The 18,421-nt window shown below is 42.3% G+C and overlaps 3 protein-coding genes across 3 annotated transcripts in view; 2 read left to right on the top strand and 1 right to left on the bottom strand.

Annotated features, from left to right (window-relative positions):
• Window positions 1-620: 620 nt before the first annotated feature.
• Window positions 621-4,198, top strand: LOC308130526 (caspase recruitment domain-containing protein 19-like; the record flags this gene model as incomplete). The annotated part of the gene is made up of 5 exons (XM_080496929.1): window positions 621-657; window positions 756-901; window positions 1,007-1,163; window positions 3,921-3,986; window positions 4,095-4,198. 5 exons carry the CDS (start codon window positions 621-623, stop codon window positions 4,196-4,198), a joined length of 510 nt encoding a protein of 169 aa, XP_080353055.1.
• Window positions 4,199-7,836: 3,638 nt separating this feature from the next.
• On the bottom strand, window positions 7,837-11,422 carry LOC308130921 (ninjurin-1; the record flags this gene model as incomplete). Its single annotated transcript, XM_080497436.1, has 2 exons — window positions 11,224-11,422; window positions 7,837-7,979 (listed from the first exon to the last, which is right to left on the bottom strand). Exons 1-2 carry the CDS (start codon window positions 11,414-11,416, stop codon window positions 7,837-7,839), a joined length of 336 nt encoding a protein of 111 aa, XP_080353562.1. The 5' UTR covers window positions 11,417-11,422.
• Window positions 11,423-17,902: 6,480 nt separating this feature from the next.
• Window positions 17,903-18,421, top strand: part of LOC308130525 (serine/threonine-protein kinase WNK2) — a gene marked incomplete at its 3' end in the record, with an annotated part of 38,567 nt that continues 38,048 nt past the window's right edge. Inside the window, 2 exon segments of the mRNA XM_080496928.1 lie at window positions 17,903-17,991; window positions 18,097-18,421. Of these exon segments, the coding sequence (XP_080353054.1) occupies window positions 18,098-18,421 (324 nt within the window). The 5' untranslated portion in view covers window positions 17,903-17,991; window position 18,097.

The following is an 18,421-nucleotide window of genomic DNA, read 5'->3' as shown; positions in this document are numbered from 1 at the left end:
ATTACCCAAGCTTTTCTTTGCATTTATTGAACATATTGCAATAAGTTGCTGGTGATTATACCAAGTCACTTAATCTAACACATGATCATCCTAATTACATAACTCATTGTTGGAGTTAAAAACATTGTTATCTGATGCACTGAGCTGCCACAAATGTAATGTGGTGCAAACAGATTATTGTGTTGTTTGGATTTCAATAAGTAAAACACAATTTCATCTTCTGCCTGACTGAATTTCTCCTGGATCAACTTACCAGTGCAGTTCATAAAGCCCAATCCTCCTGCCTCAGGATCTAAACAGGAAAAGACATTTGGCAGAGTACAGAGGCTCCATTACAATGAAAAACAGCCACAAAGCCAATTTCAATAATGATCAACACATCACAGGCTCCATGCGTTGGCCTTGTTTATTGTTTTTTTTAAATGAATTATAGTTTGCTGATTTTTGTATTTATTTTTTTAGTAGTGTGAATGTCCACCTTTATAAACAGGAGAGTAAACCTCTTAGTGATTTATTTTCAGAATAGGGCAGTTTGCCAAGACCAGCTTACTAATGAACTCCTTAAGGCGAGACATAAACTCTGCTCAGAGAGACGTCGGCTGGCACGGATGTGTAGGGTCATGACTTGTTTGTGGCCGGGCCTCTGCGCTCAGGCATGTAAAACATTTTTGCCATAAAATTTGGACCGATTTGTGGATTGCAGATTTGAGTGCACTTCAATCCCATACTTGTGTGTTGAATATTTCTTGGGACAGACATCGATGGTTACCACGAGCAGCTCCAGATCGACTCCCACTTCCTGTGCTCAGACCAGAGGATGGACACTGAGCTGGTGGACCGACTGGTGCTGCAGCTGAACAGGATCTACCCGCAGATACTCAGCGACAAGGAGGCCCACAGGGTCACTACTGGCAATGAAGAGTCTATTCATGTTGATCATGTCACACTTGAGTCTGCTGACATCAGGGGAGTGCAGTGATTGAATGCAGCCTTCGTCTACCTGCAGTTCAGGAGCCTGAGAGTGCCCGTCGACGAGCGTCGAGTCCAGCTACTGGAGCATCTGTATGGGGAAGGTGAGGAGGCGTGTCAGGAATTCTACAGAGCTCTTCAGATCCACGCGGAGGACGTCTACGCTGACCTGCCCACCACAGTCAGAAAAAGAGGTAAAACACTTAAGATTTCAGTATGTGAGAACAAGTTTATCTCTGAAACTGAAAACTGAAAACAACCCATGTTGTATCCTGTTCATATAAAAATGTATAAATTATTTGTGAGATGTAAATCATATGAAAGATATTAGCGCAGTTCATTTGAGCCTCATTAATACTTAGAAATTGTTATTCCTGATTGACAGTCTGATGATAGCACCAATTATTACAAATATTCACCAAACAACAATAAAATAGAACATCCCATTCAAAAACATCATCAGTACAGAGGACTTCATCAGTTGGAACAGAAGAAAAGATAAATGAAAAATCAAATAAGAAGCAAAATAAAGGTCTTGTACAATGACTGTTTATCTCCAGCTTTTACTTTAGTTCAGCTTCAATAGGAACAAAGCTGCTTTGGTAACATTTTGTGTCATAATATTAAAGACTGAACCATCTGGAGAAGTTGAAAATCACTGTGTAAAGAAGAGATGTGACTTATTCTTTGGATTGAAAAAGAAACTATTTGTTGGCTTAACAACAGTCAATATAATTTATTTAACTATTCGGCTCAAGGCATTTTTTTTCTTCCAAAATATGTACGTCTTGCTATAACACCATATACAAAAATATGAAACGTGATCATCATAGTTTGATTAGTGTGGACTTGCAAGAGTTTCCAAAGGCAGTTCAGACACTGGTATTTTTGCAGAAGGCTTCACCACCGAGTGAAACTGTCCCAGTGTATCAGCCTGCATGTATGTGCTCACTGTGGTGTGACGTTTTATCAGAGTGGCTTTGATCATGTGACTTTTCCTCCTGAAGTCATCCATCGCACCGACAAAGTGCTCAGCCACAGCATGTTGTGTGTGTCACAAACTCTTCCTCTCGTAATCGTCAATATAAATGAAGAATTTGCAAAGCAGGACACAAAAAAACACGTGGATATATTCTTTTTGTTGTGATCTTTTTGGTTTGTATATTTTTTTCTCCATCATGTTTTTCACGTGTTTAAACTTGAGAGACAATCACATTCGCCTCCAAAGTGTCCTCACATTGTGGATCCCCGACTGTGTCATTTCCTTGCCTCACTTGAAGTGAGCTTATCCTCTTTGAGATGCAGAGAGAAGTCAGCGTGAAGCCCGGGCTGCAGCTCAAGTGGTAGATCTGACATTGAACAGGGTGTTATTTAAAGTCTGGCCGCTGCTCTTTAACCACTTTCTCCTCTGTGCTGCAGAGACGGAGGAACCGATACAGACAAACACTGTGGCAGTCTACCGAAAGCAATACGTGCTGAATGACAAAGGTAAATTCAATCAGCTCATCTCTGCTGGTAACCAACAAAGCTATATTTGACTTAGTGCTTTTTGTTCATTACGTTTTTTACAATATCTTTAAAGACGTTGTAGCCCAACTCCTGTTATCTCAGTTAACTGTAAAACACAATGCACAACCTGTTTCCCATTGATATTTGATTCCTAAAGGTTTCAAACCAACAGAAAAAAAACACATTACCATTTGGCCTCTTGTGTAGATGGTAGGAAATAATGTGTCTTATACTCTTTGAAGGGTTAATGTCATGGTGTAGAGATGCAGCTGTAAGCAGCAACTAATGTATTTCCTTCCTATTGTGCTCAGAAACAATTGAACAGCTGTGATATTATCATCACGTCTTTTTGGATTTATTTATTCTAGTCCATGGTAACAAAGCTTAAAGCAGTCGTTTGACTCAAATCTGTTTATTTACTTCGCAGACGCTTTTGAGCTTCTGACCTTGGTGGCATGGTGCTGCAGTGGTTAGCGTTGTCGCCTCACAGGGGCTTTAGTGGAGTTTACATGTTCTTACTGTATGGTTTTTCTCTGGTTTCCTCACACAATAAAGATCTCATTCCAGATTGTAAATCTAAAGTATGAGTGTGTGTAGGTGATCAACTGCAGCCAGATATTTCGAGCCAAAATCAAGCTTTTGAATCAGTGTTTTTACTCCCACTACAGATGTTATATTTGGCTTCGCAGCCATTACACCAGAGGAGCTAAAAATCTGTAAACATGAGCTGCTTTCACAAAACTGTGAGAAGGCCAGATGTCCTAATATTTTTTTGCATCTATATATTTTCGTGTCCCCCACCCCACCACACCAATGCACTATGTGAAGTTTTGAATGGACGAGTCTTACGGTGTGTGTGTGAGAGTGTGTCCAGTGCCTCTGCGCCCCTTTCACTTATCCTCAGATAAGCCCCTTAAGCTCAACTAAGCTTCGTTCTTCAGCGTGCGTAGCTGCCTGATGAACCTTTCAAACCCGGGCATCAGAATGCGGGGCCCAATGCCCCGTGCCCCCCCCCCCCCACCACCACCATTCATCGTCCCCTCACTTTGTGGGTCAGTTAAGCCCACGTGCAAAGCAACTTCCTCTGTCCTGCATTCCTGTGAACAGTCAGGGGTACAATCACTGGGTGAAAGGTATGTCAGCAGGGGAGTAGGTCATCAAGGCTGCATTAAAACACACACTCCTTCTCATCAGTCCTACCAAAATTAAAGGGAGAGACGAAGACACTGAAAAATAGAAGTATAGCAGCTGACACTTCAGTTTAGGGTCTATTAGTTGTTCTATAGCCCATTTCACTGCTTCAGCAATATCAACACATGAGTACAACTTTAAGTTCCGTTTCTTTAACACATGGATGACGCGAGTCGGGGTTCAAACCACTGGAATAGGAAGATTTATTAAAAAGTTGAATGAGAACTTATCGTTATTGTTTCTTCCTGCAGGACCAATGTTCTTCCTGAGCTGTTTCAGTGTTGCTGTTGGAATGGCAGTTCTCTACTATTATGGAGGTGAGTTACAGAATGAAGACTATTTGTTTAGACTGAGATTAGTGGGTTTTTGTTGTGTTTAGAATTTCACCTTGAATTTCTTTACTTTTCCACTCGTTTTGCCCACAGATGGTGAGACGTTCCGGTGTACCGGAGGGTTTCTGCACTGCTCTGTAGCAAGAATCAGCAAAGATGCTTTCGTATCCTGTGCAGACGTCGGAAAGCACAAATGATGATGGTGAAATGCTCAACAACTAGCCATGTGGAAGGGACGAGCCTTAAAAAAAAGACCTCTTTGCACTGCCAAACCAATTTAAACAACATTGTTTCAAAAGTTGCACATGAAACTGCATAAATGTGCACATGTAAGTACTAATTTACACATTTTGAAGATGATGAGAGCTCAGATTGACGTGTTTCATTTTGTTTCGTGATATCTCCGATATTGAAAACGCTACGTATCTTCAGAAGAAATGTTCTTTCTTTTTTTTTTTACTCCTCTTGTTCTAAAGTTATGTGGTAGACCTTTAAGGGGCACAGCAGCAGGAACTGTTGGGGTCAGGGGGAAGCCTTCTCTCTGCAAGATGTTTTTCCATGTAAATTCAGGAGGAAAGGATCAAATGAAACATGCAGAGGAGTGAACAATCAATAATCCATAAAATCCTTTTTTTTTTATCACTGAATTTGTTGCAAGTTTAACTGAAGCAAAATGTAACGTCTAAAATAAGCTTTGGTGCAAAAACACAAGTGAAACAATGTGGTTGGAGCTCTGTAAGAGGGAACTCATCATACCACACTTTGAAAGCCATGGCTCGCTGAGACAGTTTTCAGCAGATAAAAATATATCAGATGTCAGAAACAAACAAACCAAAAGAAAGATGAAGGAGCTAAATGAGCATCTGTCCATGGTTTTCAAAAGCTTTAAGAAATCAACACGGATTTTGCAAAACGTTAAGTACAAAAGAAATTGTGCAACAGTTTCCAAACCTACTTTCTGTGCCTTTTAATACTGTAACTCAGACCAGTTGTGTGCTGTTTTGTTTAAATAAAGAGCGAAAATGACTATCTGGCTCCTCATCGTAATTTTGAATTAAGTGAAATGATAGTTCTGAAGATCTGTATTCAAATAAATATTGTTAGTATAGGTGAAAAGTTTCAGTAAATACACTAGAGGGCACTGCTTCCTCATCCAGTGCGCCAGAGTAAAGCGTTCTCAAGGATGATGGAAACGATTGAAGTGTGCTATAAAAATGACCACTGGAAGTATGAGGCAGCCCTCATTTATTAATGACAGAAATCAATGGGTAAAGTTAACTTAATCAAATGCTACAATAAATGCTTTTTCCGCGACCGCTCGAGTGAGATGTGTGCAGGATGGATGTCTCTCATACTTGCTTGACACTGAATCTCATCATACATCCTTAGAAAAAGCGCTGCATCATCGATTATGGCAGCGAAGCTCTCAGGTGTCCGGTGATATTGGGAGATTTGCTGCACTGAGCAACATTTCCTGTCTCGGTCTTCCATGTGATGAGGCAGCAACAGATGAGAGGGGAGGCAGATAGAGAGAGAGAGGGAGGGAGGAGGGACAGGGAGGTGTTACCGGGGGTTGGGAAATGTCACCAAAGTGATTGTTCAGTTTGAATACTGGCATCCGCATTCCCATGAGAGAGCTATTAATAGGTCACTGGTACTGAAACTCCTCGTTGGCCATGATGATGTTTGACCCCCCCACACACACACACACTGGTCTGTTTAACTTCACAACTGGAATATAACCAGAGTAGCAGCAGACACACATAGATACATAATGTATATCAGCCTGCAGAGCTGCCCTCTGTGTGTGTGTGTGTGTGTGTGTGTGTGTGTGTGTGTGTGTGTGTGTGTGTGTGTGTGTGTGTGTGTGTGTGTGTGTGTGTGTGTGTGTGTGTGTGTGTGTGTGTGTGTGTGTGTGTGTGTGTGTGTCAAATCTAGCCCTTGCCTTGCCTGGTTGTTTCCACGGTTACCAATGGTAGTTGTGGAGGCGGAAAAAGATACGATTGTGACGTTAGTTTATCATCTGAAAGGTGCTTTGTCACAGTCACATTGAAGAAATTACGGATTTCAGCGTGATTCAGGTATTCAGCCGATCATTATGTAAAACAGGCTGCTTTATGTTCTCATGTTAAACCAGTGAAGTGCATAAAATGAGCATTAGCCTGGGGTCTAATTGGTGTTTCAGTGGCATTGCGGAAACACAAGTCTAATTAGGACGTCCAATTTAACAAGTAGTTCTGCACAGACCCCAGCATTGTTGATTGTGACTCACCAGCTGCTGGCGGCCCACTGAACCACAGCCACAGCTCCAGATAGATGAATGGATAGAGGGATAGATACTGGACAAACAGAAAACAAGATAAGTTGCCCACAAACATTAATTAAGCGCATAAATAAATACACAGTTGAACACTAAAATCATAAGCTGGATATAATAAAGATATATAATTAACAAATTCTAAACTCAGAAACTGATAGTGTAAAATATCTCAAGTTTAATATATAAATATTTTCATATTATTTCACACGTGGTGTCATCAGCTGCATAATAACTTTTTCAGGCATGTTCTGAAAATACATGTTTGGTTAAGAGAGTCTTGCACAGGTATGGGCTGAGATATCCAAGTGTATCAGTGATGATTGGATACTTTGGGGAGAAAATCACAGTAATGTGTACAGTAAAAATTCATACAGAAATGGGAATTCATAAAAACGTTACATATAACTGATTGATATATGATGTGATTTTAGCCCGTAAGCCTTAATCCAAAATATTCTAAGACTTTTACATAGTATCAAATATTTGACTTTTTCCCACAACTGAATTACTTAAAAAAGATACTAACTTTATACTTATAAATGAAATTAAGTACACTTAAAGTAATACTAACCTGTGTGCCATATAAACAACGGTTACAGAAGAACAGAGAACACATAATTTTGCACAGATAAAACACAGGCCAAAAACTAGAGGAAAATACTGACGCATGTAATAAAGTGTGCTGAGGTTTATTGTTATAGTGTCTCATTGCAGTCTGTGTTTGGTGTGTGTTTGCTGCTGTGGCACAACCAAACATTGTTATAATTGAACGTTGGGCTTCGCGCCTGTGTTTGTGGACAGATGTGACGGCAAGGTTAAAGCTGCAGAGGTGGGCCGGAGCTTTGAGGCACGCCCTGCCCTGCACACACGTGCTCAGACGACTCGGTCTGAGCTGTCTGGAAAAGAGCATGTCATCCTGCTCCAGCGTCATCAGTGCTATTAAAAATTGAAGCTTTAGTGTGCAAATGCCGTGGTGGCGCATGTGCACCGGGCCAAACATTCAGGGTCAAAGCCGGACAGCGCAGGAGGCAGACGGCATGAGGTCACATGTGCCTGACTGCCGTTGTGTCCACTTTCCTGTTTGTGCACAAGGAACAAACGTGTTTATGTTTCAGACCACTTTGTCACCGAGGTTGTTTCTTTCTCGTCCGTTGGATTTTCTGTATTTGTCTGCAGCGGTGCAGGACAATGTTGTTGTTGTTGTTTTTTTCCCCTCTGGTAAATGAACAGTAGTCCGACTTTGCCTGGAAACTTCTGCGAGGGTCTGGAGAAGTCAGTGTGTTTGTAGGTCAGGGTGGGGACTGCAGAGGTCAGGTCAGAAGAGGACCAAAAAAAAAAAAATCTGCTGACAACATGGATGTCTTTAGGAGCAACCTGCACAGTGAGCGGGGAGACAGAATACCAGTTTAAATGGAGGGGGGGGGGGGGGGGGGGGGGGGGGGGGGGGGGCAGTGAAAGAGGGGGCTGAAAAGAATGTATGTGATTGGCAAAAAAATTTGAGAGCATACCTTTGTGTTAGTCGCTGCGGTTCGGGCGATGGACTCCAAAAGCTGTGATGAAGATGTTCACAACTACGATGATGAAAACTAGGCCTGTGGCCACACTTTCCATAAAATTCAGCCGCCAGTGTTTCTGCTCATCATTCAGGTCCCACCGAACTGTGGACAAGACCGGGAAACAAATGTTTCATAACTCACAGACTCAATAAACATTAAATCAAACCACTGTGATCAGGTTTATTCAGGGATTCAAGCCAACTCATTATAACAGAGCTACACAGTCGACCACAAATCTTTACAAACTCAATTCTGGGTTTGAATAGGTCAAGAGAGATTCCTCAAATGATTCATCTTGACAAGAAGTTGTGAGGATAACGGATGTTCTTTTCTTTTCTTTTCTCTTTTTTTACCGATTGGATGGTTCAGAAAATACATGGCATTAGGTTAACTTATGTGTGTAATAACTTCCTATATGCTTAATCCACCAACATATTAATGGATTTTTTTATATTTATCTTGTGACCCCCAATTAAACACTCTAGCAATGTTTATCATTTTGGAATAAGTGAAAGGTCTGGAACCTTTTTCATTAAAAGAGCTTCACTCCCTTCATAAAACAGCTTTTGCCCAGAGCCACAAAACACAATTAACCTTCAAAATGAAGATAAGACAGGAAATGAGTCAGTCCACATTGAATTAAAACGTCTGTTTTTATTCTCAGACGTTTGTTTTTGAGGGATTCATGGATATAGTTAAGGAAAGCAGGGAGATGGTTGATGTAACCATGGAGGAGGGAGAGTAGACAGTGAAATGGATGCAGATTATCTGCTGTGGCAAAATACAAAGAAAAGGAATTCATTAATAGTTCGAATAGGCTCAGAAACTCAATCTTAATCAATAGCAGTAAAAGGCACAGGTGACGTATGCAGATTTCAGTCACAATATTACAATCTTGGATAACGGTCACTTTAATGGATTGCCTCTCGTGCAGCAAATTAAAGAAGAAATGTATTTATTTGATTATGTGGAAGCAACAAGGAGTCAACACAGAAAGCCTGAAAATGTAAATATCAATGCTCCATCCCTTCATCCTCCACTTTATCCAAATAAAAGACAAATCCCAGCTGATATTGGGCAAAGGACCGAATAGGTTAGCATATAGAAATGTACTCACACCAACTAACACTCTATAAAGGCAGCCACTGACACACAAATATGTTCTGGAATTTTCTGAAGACGGCAACGTATTCTGAGAAAATGTAAGCAAGCACAGGAAGAACATGCAAACTATGCACTGAAAGGCCTCAAGAAGTTATTCAAGCTGAGTCTTCAGCCGGTGACCATGACCTTTATACCTTCACACCACCTTTACTGACTACGGTCATCCCTCAGTGAAATCTGACTGCGTGCACACATAATTATAGAAAACCAACAAAACATCCATCAGTCTTTTATACCGCTTTATCTAACTGAGGGTCATGGCGCATTGGAGCCAATCCCAGCTGATAGTGGATAGAAGCATAGTACATTCTGAACCGGACATCAGTCCATCCCAGGGCTGACACAATAACACACCATTAAAATGATGTTTGTTGATTAAATAAATGTACATTTATAAAAAATTGTTATTCTTTGGTATCAGATGCCTTGGATGATTTAATATTGTCACACAGGCCAAATTACAAGCACCAAGTTATCAGATTCAGTACAAGAATAATATAGAGGAAGAATAAAAGGTCATTAAGGGTATCTTGTATTTCTCTCATTTTTTTTTTTAATCTACTTTGTTTCCGCAGAATCAGGCGGGACCAACTGATTCATGGTGTGACAGCAACGCGATAATGTCAAGGTCATCATTACTGACCTGTGATTAATGTTTAAACTAATGTGTAGAAATGTTTGTGTAGGGGTGTAGGTGTGTGAGTGTGTCCAGCAGCAATGACTCTCTAGACACATGTTACGTATACGTGCATGTATGTGTGTATTTGAGGACGATTACCAAAGGTCAAATGGTGTAAGGACCCTGCCTGGCTGTGTGTGTGTGTGCGTGTGTCATCTGCATGGGCGGGGGCAGGCGGGGGGTTCCGAGGGCCGTATGTAGGCCGCTCACATCACGCACCACTGGCTCCATTACCAGAGCTCGATCAACGGGAGAGGGAGGGTGAGGTTTGGAGTGGAGGGTTTGGGACAGAGAGGCCAGTGGGGTTCAGAAAAGGCAAAGGAAATGAAGAAGAAGAAAAAAAGAAAAGAGTCAAGAGAATGGGCGGTGTTTGATATTCTGGTGGAGGCTGATGGGGGGGTGCTGGAGTCAGAAGATTTGTGTGTGTGTGTGTGTGTGTGTGTGTGTGTGTGTGTGTGTGTGTGTGTGTGTGTGTGTGTGTGTGTGTGTGTGTGTGTGTGTGTGTGTGTGTGTGTGTGTGTGTGTGTGTGTGTGTGTGTGTGTGTGTGTGTGTGTGTGTGTGTGTGGGGAGGGGTGGAGGAAATAAAGAACCAATCTGGTGATCAACTTCTTGCTGACACCTGAAGTCATTCAAATTCACAGCTCAGCGTGCCCCCCTTAACTGTCAATTACATCCAATTATAATCAAGATGATTTGTAATGATTGTTGTGATGTTTTTTCAACACAGAACAAATTAACTACCTGATAAGTATTAACTTGTTTTTTTGTTTTATTTTGCAGGAAACAGAAAACAAATATTCAGCTGGGAGTGCCGTAAAGTGCTTGTTACATGAATATTTTTGGATCATTACATGGAGGAGGGGGGAGATACTGTGCACACGTTACTTCTTTTTTCAGATACGGTAACCTCGTATGACAAACTTTTTATTTACTCATCCTGGGAGTCCGGTCAAACTGGCTAAAGTTCATTATCGTACTATGTAGTCTGTAAGAGAAAACTGAACGAGGAATTTCCTGCTAACCTATTCCACTGACTTTTTTCATTCAACACAACATGTGAAAGTAACAATGAGACTCAGTGGACGTGTGAATGAATGGCATTTTTAAAAAATGTGTTTATTTCTTTGGTATAATTACTCCTTATATCAGAGCATATAAAGACATGGCCAATGGTACATACTGACACATTTGAATACATATTACATTGAATTTTATGATCCTCTCTCCCTCCTCTGCCACAAGTGCTGACAGAGCACTAAAACCTAGTGAACTCTGACCTGGTGTCAGGCCTGGTTTCCATAGTTACAGCAAGTGTCCCGCTGGTAATGGGTTGTTTGTTGAGAGTCAGTGGACGTGACATTGGTGAGGGGGGGATGCACTGTGGGGCATAAGGTGGAATACAGAGAGCTGTAATCTGAAAGATGGGGAGGAGGGGATGGAACATGAAGAGCAGAGAGATCCCTGGCATGCCAGAAGGAGCTCGGATTTGTTTGTTCTCTCACCTATAAAGATAAGCACAAATCCAACGGTGACCTGTAGACACAGGGAGATGCTTATTAGGGTGATGATGGGTGTGTAAAAGGGAAATTTTGGCCCCTGCTCCAGCACAGCCTTCAGCTGGGAGGCGTTGGCCATCAGCAGAGCCACATCCAGCATGCTCTCTGCTGCACTCTTCTTATTGGCGTACTGGTTCATGTTCAAAGGGGCTGCGTTTCTGCGCCAAACATCTGGATATGTGGCCTGGGGGGGGGGGGGGGGGAGAGAAGAAAGTAACTGGCACAGAGATCATGTTTATGCATAATTCCTGGAAATAAACAGCAAAGCATGCAATGTGCTGCGTATTGTTCTCCCAACAGAGGAACTAACCGGCATATTGATGAGACTGGCAGTAATTTTGCGCTTCCTGTGCACTGACGGTGAGGATCTGGTTATCATTCTGACCTAATTAGAAGAGCAAGCAGCTATTGCAGAGGAGTGACCATTAGTGCAGCAAAGAGAAACTGACGAACTAGTAACAGACCCATTAACACATGGTGCTGCACACGAGGGCGTGTCTGCAGCTTCCAATGATCCCTTTCAGTCGTCACATTTTCTCCCTCCTTTGCGTCTCTTAGCATCGAGTTGGTGCAGATTATTTGGTTCTGTGAGCCTGGACCGCTCTCTGTCTCTCAGCCTACTATTCTAACGTTTGTTGACTTTTCAGATCAAAGCTGCCTGTGTAGTGTAAGTAAACACACGGGTACTGTAGAGTAATGCAATGACCCTTCAGTCACATCCTGTTCATATCACAGCATGATTACAGAGTTAGCTGCAGAACAGGGCTGAATAAAAGCAAGAGTTTAACTCTAACCCTCATTTAATGACAACCGTTTACCTCAATGACTCTCAGCACATTGTTCTATATTAACAGTATAAACTTTAGCAAGGACTTAAGGAAAATAATGAGCAGTTATTGATGATGGATCAGTAGGTGCAAATTAAACGCACTTAAGAGAAAAATAAATCACACACTTTATACCTTATTGATTTGTGTATGGGCAATGATTATGTAACAAAGGATTTGTTGGGTCTGTGTATGTTCATCGACTCTATTCCTATGGGCCTTTTGCCAATAAGAAAATAAATGTATACAGCTAACTCGTGCTTAGAAAAATGCAATACTTCCCTTGTACAGGAGAAAGCACTCTCATTTAGGATGATGGCGAAATATCTTCAATTGGAGCGCCTCTGCAAAACCAAATTCCACTAACGCCTACTTTTCAGTGACGCCTGGCCAACACCTGAGCACGATTGCAAAAGAGTCAACAGCACCAAGGCCAAGGCCTGAACATTCACAATCTCAGCGAACATGAAATAATCAGCACTCTCTTCCTGAGTACCAAAATCTCCTTGTTGTTCTCGCAACACTCCCCTGCAGCTGCACAGACTGCAGTTTGTCAGAGATTAACCAAAACACAGAGCTGGTACGAGTCGTCTTCCCTCTGCTCCCAGGATGAAGAAAATAGAGAAAAGAAGAGCTGCACCCTCTAATTTGCTGGAGGGGTAGGCCACAGCTGAATTACAACGTCTTAAGGAGATTCACAACAATCTGCTGGCATCGGTTGGGTTGTTGTGTGAGGGGGGAAGTACAAACTGCACAGAAGGTGTGGTCCTCGAGGTGGGAGAAGAGCTGGTGGTCTGAGTGAAGTAATTATTTTTGATGAGTTTTTGTCAATCCTGTGATACTAGACAAACCGTGGTTAATTCTCTTAATAAGCCAAAGCTTTACGGGACATGGATCACACATGTCACTGGGCAGGTTCTTAATCTGGCAGTGAACCTATCAGTTCAGATTTAATAATTTGGCACAGCTTAATGTGAACGCTGTAGAGACGTGTGCACAACACCCGGCAAATCGCAGCTCTCAAAAAAATCTGCAGTACATTTTCAGTGCCACCCATCAGAATAAATTCAAACATTTATTTAGAAGCAAAACATGCCCTTCTGGAAAAGCATCGTGGTGTTGAAAGGTGTCCTTGTGACTGTGATTTACACCAAACGTCACAAATGGCGCCCTGTCATGACGTGTCAGGGTCAGCCATTCTGCTCTCAAACACTGACACAGGCCTTTCAAAGACCGCCCTTTATCCCAGAGTCAACAGACCACAGTGAGATAATGCTTGTTGTGAGAACTCAGGTTGAAAACAGGGAGTCACTGTGTCTAGAAACAGAGCAGGTGATTTTTCTCCAAAAGTCCCCTCCAAAACGTGCAGGTTAGCGTGGCGTATGTTCACTATTTAAACTAGTCATCCTGTCCTGGTCTTTACCAGATGTACTCCTGCTGCCTCCTCCGATCATATGGCTGAGAACATACAGTAACCATCACAACTGAGGAGACAAGTAGGACAGAGGATATGTGGCATGCGCAAAGCAACGTATTACAGAGCGTACGTATCTCATCCGGGGGGAAAAGGAAGATAACCTACATTTGCACACTATTAGAGACTTTTGTTTGCCGAAGAAATAGAACGCTTGTCAGTCACCCAGCCATTCAAGATCTATTGTTATCTGAAACGAAGGAAAGGTTCTCATTAAGTCAATCGCTCTGTACGGGTTCTTGGTTTCAATGCTTATTTTTGTGATGAATTATTCAAACTGCATTTCTTGTCTGAATTAGACTCGGGGACAAACGGACGGGAGAGACGGAGAGAGGAGAGGAGGGAGGGAAGATAGTGAGACTAGGGGAAGTTCTTTTGAACTGTCATTAATGCACCACAGAGGAAACACAGATGGATTTGGATAATAATATTTATTATATCCCTGTTTTCACAGAATCAGATCAGGTGTCAGGAATATTGGACTTTGTCAATAGGAGATGGAGAAAAAAAAAACAGCTTATTAATTTAAATAGTCTTTAAATGATGACAGTTGTTTGCTCTACCGATACATTCACATTAATTGAAAAACAAACAAAGTGAAAGTGAGTAATAAATATTTCTTGAAGAGTCCATGAATTGAACAATTCACATTAATTAACTATTGCATATTATAATTGTATATATTAGTCTTCAAAGACACAATGCAGATGGAGGATGGGAATTTCAGCCACAGGTCCATTCATGTCTTTCGGGTGATAAAAAGTTTCACAACACACGCCAGTGTAAAAGTCTTTTAATTTTAGTTTTATTTGAGAAAGGTAAACCTGAAAAGATAAGCTCAGAACAATGAAAGCCTCTTTTTTCATTAAAGACTTTCACTCCAGGGGGAGTGAAGTTGCTTCTGCATACAACCTGCAACCTAAAACTTTTTGGACAGGCTGTGGTTTCTAAATTGAAGGAAAAAAAAAAATCACTGTAATCAAAAGCTAACTAAGGTTGTGGCTGACTCCCAAGCTGAAGAAATGAACTCTTTCACCTTGTACACCTAATCCTAGACTTTTTGCCTTTTCCCACGTCGTCACACTGACTGATTAAGGTAAGCGGAATATCTCTGTGTCACTTACTGAGAAACCACTGCTTTGTACTGTTAAGCTCTGTTTCGGACATGAAAAGCCTTGCTTGACACCACTTGGGACATGTGGAAACCCTGCATTTATTATTTAATTAACTGGAATCACTGCATTTGAGCAAAATGATGAAAAAAATTAAATCACATTAACTCTGTTACTGCACGGCTGCGCGTTTCCTCCCCCTTCCCTTCTTTTTCATACATAAGCACTTCTTCTCATCCCATCCATCATGTCCTATCAGCAGCCTTCCTCTCTTACTCACCTCAAATCCTGGCTCCCCTCCAGATGAGGATCGACCCAACAGTAAATCTAATTTCCACGATTCTCTGTAGAGCTTTTAGTTTTACAGCCTTACACAATCCAAAGCAAACATGGCTGTTTCCAAGCGGTTCTCTTTCCAGCTGTGACACTGAATAAAACACTTTCTAGAATCTTAAAAGCTACGGATTGATCTAAAAAAAAGACGAGATAATTAGAAAGGAATGTGCCAGTGCTGTGCTAAAATGTAACAGACTTGTCTGAGATTTCAGTGCAATAGAAGTGTGACTCTTGCAGTGTGCATCTGACATCTTCACTCTACAAAACAGCCATGGATTGATTTCAGCATTATTGATTCACACTGGTGGGAGGGGGACACATTGTAAATGAGATCAATTTCTCATTCTATCGAGCGCTGAGGGTTTGAGAGTATTATGTTGACTGAGCTCTGACAGTCACCAGGAAGTATCTCTGGCTGCCCGGGTCTCTCTTCCTCCAACCTTGTTCCCCATTCACCGACAACACACATTTATCTGAAATTAAATGGTGTTATTAAAGAGAGCGACGGAGGAGATGAAAGAGTGAAGTCCATTTCCTTGCCCTGTAAAACTGGATGCTGGATGCAGGATAAGAACTGCACATTGTAATTACTCGTCAAATGGCAAATTTAATTGCTACATAAACCACAATAAACACTCTGCAAGCTTAAGCCGTTGTCCTGCAACAATGGAGCTGTTGCATGATGAGGAATGACAGCAGATGAAAGTAAAACTGTGTGTGCATCTGTGTTATGTCTGCATTTAGGCCAACGAAGTGGAAACAAAGGAAGGCATTCATTATGTATAAGGTCACTCAGGTGCCAACAATAAATACTTCAGTCCTCAGACTGTCACTTGACCCAACGTGCATGCAACAGACATGAAGATCTCTGTTTAAATGTTTTCCTGTATTGACTTGTTTCTCTGTTTCTGTTCTGACAACATCACTCATGTACTGAGAAAATGCATAGTTTTTACCTCTTTCCTGCAGACCAAATGCAACTTGAGACAAAGGATGAAGAGCGCAAAAAAACCCACAAGAGGTGGATACTTAAACATGATCACCTTACATTAAAACCGAAACACTTTTGTCAACAACAAAAAAGTGCTTTATTAGCTTTATGACTGAATGACAGCAGCACTCAAGTTACATGCTTGCATAGCATCTAACTTGTTTGTTTTTTAGCTGGATGGATTTAGCTCTATATTTTCAATGTGCAACTTAATTGATCCATTATACAACATTATCAAGAGAACATCAATGAGAACCTGTTGATGGGCAGAAGAATATTACATCCAGGTCATATTCTGAATATTTCCTTCTTTTATTATGAGTTGTTCAGCTATAACGCTCAGCCTAGACACTTCAAGAGTCGAGGCACGGTGCAGGATCTTTCTATTTCCTTTATGAGAAATGGATTGAAATGATCTTACCTCTGTCCCATCTCCCCTGTTGCTGCTGCTGCTGCTGTCCATCATCTCCTCTACCTCAGCAGCCTCCTGCAGCTCTGGAAATTGAGCTGCTCAGAGAATGAGAGAGTGAGAGAGAGAGAGGATGGCACCTGCAAGCATGAAGACGAAGTCATGCATCATTTTATTGAGATGCAACATTATTATTTCTGATAAAGGAAGACACGTGATTAGGCCAGTAAGGGGCGTGCGTGTGTGTGTGTGTGTGTGTGTGTGTGTGTGTGTGTGTGTGTGTGTGTGTGTGTGTGTGTGTGTGTGTGTGTGCGTGTGTGTGTGTGTGTGTAGATGATAGCAAGCTTTTTTTTTTTTTTTTTTAATAAAGAAGCCCATTTGCTTTATATCTTCCGTGCATTGTTTAGTCTTTTGGTGTGGGACTGGGACATGTGTCAGTGTGGACAGGGTTCCACGGGGTGCTCCAGAGTGATGAGTAGGCTGCTCTGCGCTTGTGTCCCGGCTCGCCGTGTGATTGGTCGGGGTCTCTGCACGCTTCACCAGGGGCGTGGAGGGGAGCCGAGCGGGCTCAATGGGAAACAGATTGCTGCGCCTCGCCGCTGATGCACGGACCTAAAGCGAGGACATAGAGAGAGAGAGAGAGGGAGGGAGGTGCGATGACAAGCGAAAACAGCTGTCCGTGTGAGTTAATTGCCCAAGAAGGGAGCGCGGGGGGACAAAAAAATGCCTCCGTGTGTTGAAGATATTTAGAACTCGAGCCGCCCCGCGGGCAGCGCGTGCAGCGAGCGGAGCGCAGAGCCGAGCCGCGGCCCCGGGAAGCACAGACGGGAGGGATGCCAGGACCCTGAAAGGAGATAACATTTACATTTTTCTTCCATCCATCTTCCTCCTCGTTGGCATGGTGTGTGTGTGTACTTGGCCTGAGTTGAGTGTGTATTTGTTGTCGGTGGTTATGGGCAGCTCCCGGACATTAGAATGGGGAGAATTTGCAGTTAAGGGCGTTTTTTTTTTTTTTTTTAAATATGTGTTTTCTTTAAAGTCCACCTTTCTGTCGTGGACAGCCGGCTAACGTTAGCGAGGTTTCACCGATAACAAAAAAAAAAACGGGAGCTGTCTGCTCGCTTTTTAAAACCAGCAACGCAAGTAATATATATCCCGTTGAATTGTAAGTGAAAACCGAGCATTTAGATGTCTTAATAAAATGCCCATGGTAGCCGAGGTTAGCTTGCACTGGACGTGTAAACTTGTGTTTGTTAGTAGTTTTTTTTTTTTTTTTTTGTCGTTTACCTGGACGACAATCATGGCTTCTTCTACCATTTAACTCGTGTCTTCTCGTTCGCCCGCTTTTAATATCTCCAACTAACTCCAAACCAGTCGGGATTTACACGCATTGATCTCTATGTTTAGAACAAATAAACAAACAAAAAAAAAAACGCCATTTGCCTTATTAACTGGCCACATCTCTTCCACAGCTCTCAAATCGGATGAGATCCGGTGTGTGTCATTCATCCCTGAGCTGTTGAGGGCCTCTGCTGGAGAACTGCGTCACCGAGTGGGCGCTGCAGGTATTCATCTGTAAATCTGCGTGTTGGAGGGGAAAGTCTGGCCATGGCAGGAACCACCTGGAAACCAAAGTGACTGAACTTTTTTTTTTTTTTTTTACTCATCAGCATGGAGCCGGAGTCTAATTCAAGCTCCGGGGACCACAGGGAGCCTAAATACCCCTCCGTGCCCAACTCTCAGTGCGAACTGGCTGTGAATGTCGCTGAGGTCATGAGTGGCGGGAATGTCAACCTTGTGGACTCAGTAGTCAGAGGTGGGAGTGACCCGAGTGCATATCCATCCTCCAGTTATCAGAGGCATGTGCATCAGAGATTCATCAGGAGGAGCCTGTGGTTCTCGGACGCGGACGAGCAGGCCTTCGAAGCGCTCGAGTGCGAGAACCGGAGTAAGATCCTCAACATAAACCTGCGGACAATTGTGGATAGGACTCGG

The sequence above is a fragment of the Blennius ocellaris genome (genome assembly GCF_963422515.1).
Source record: "Blennius ocellaris genome assembly, chromosome: 5".
NCBI classification, from domain to species: Eukaryota; Metazoa; Chordata; class Actinopteri; order Blenniiformes; family Blenniidae; genus Blennius; species Blennius ocellaris.
This window is presented reverse-complemented; position numbering and strand designations above follow the sequence as displayed.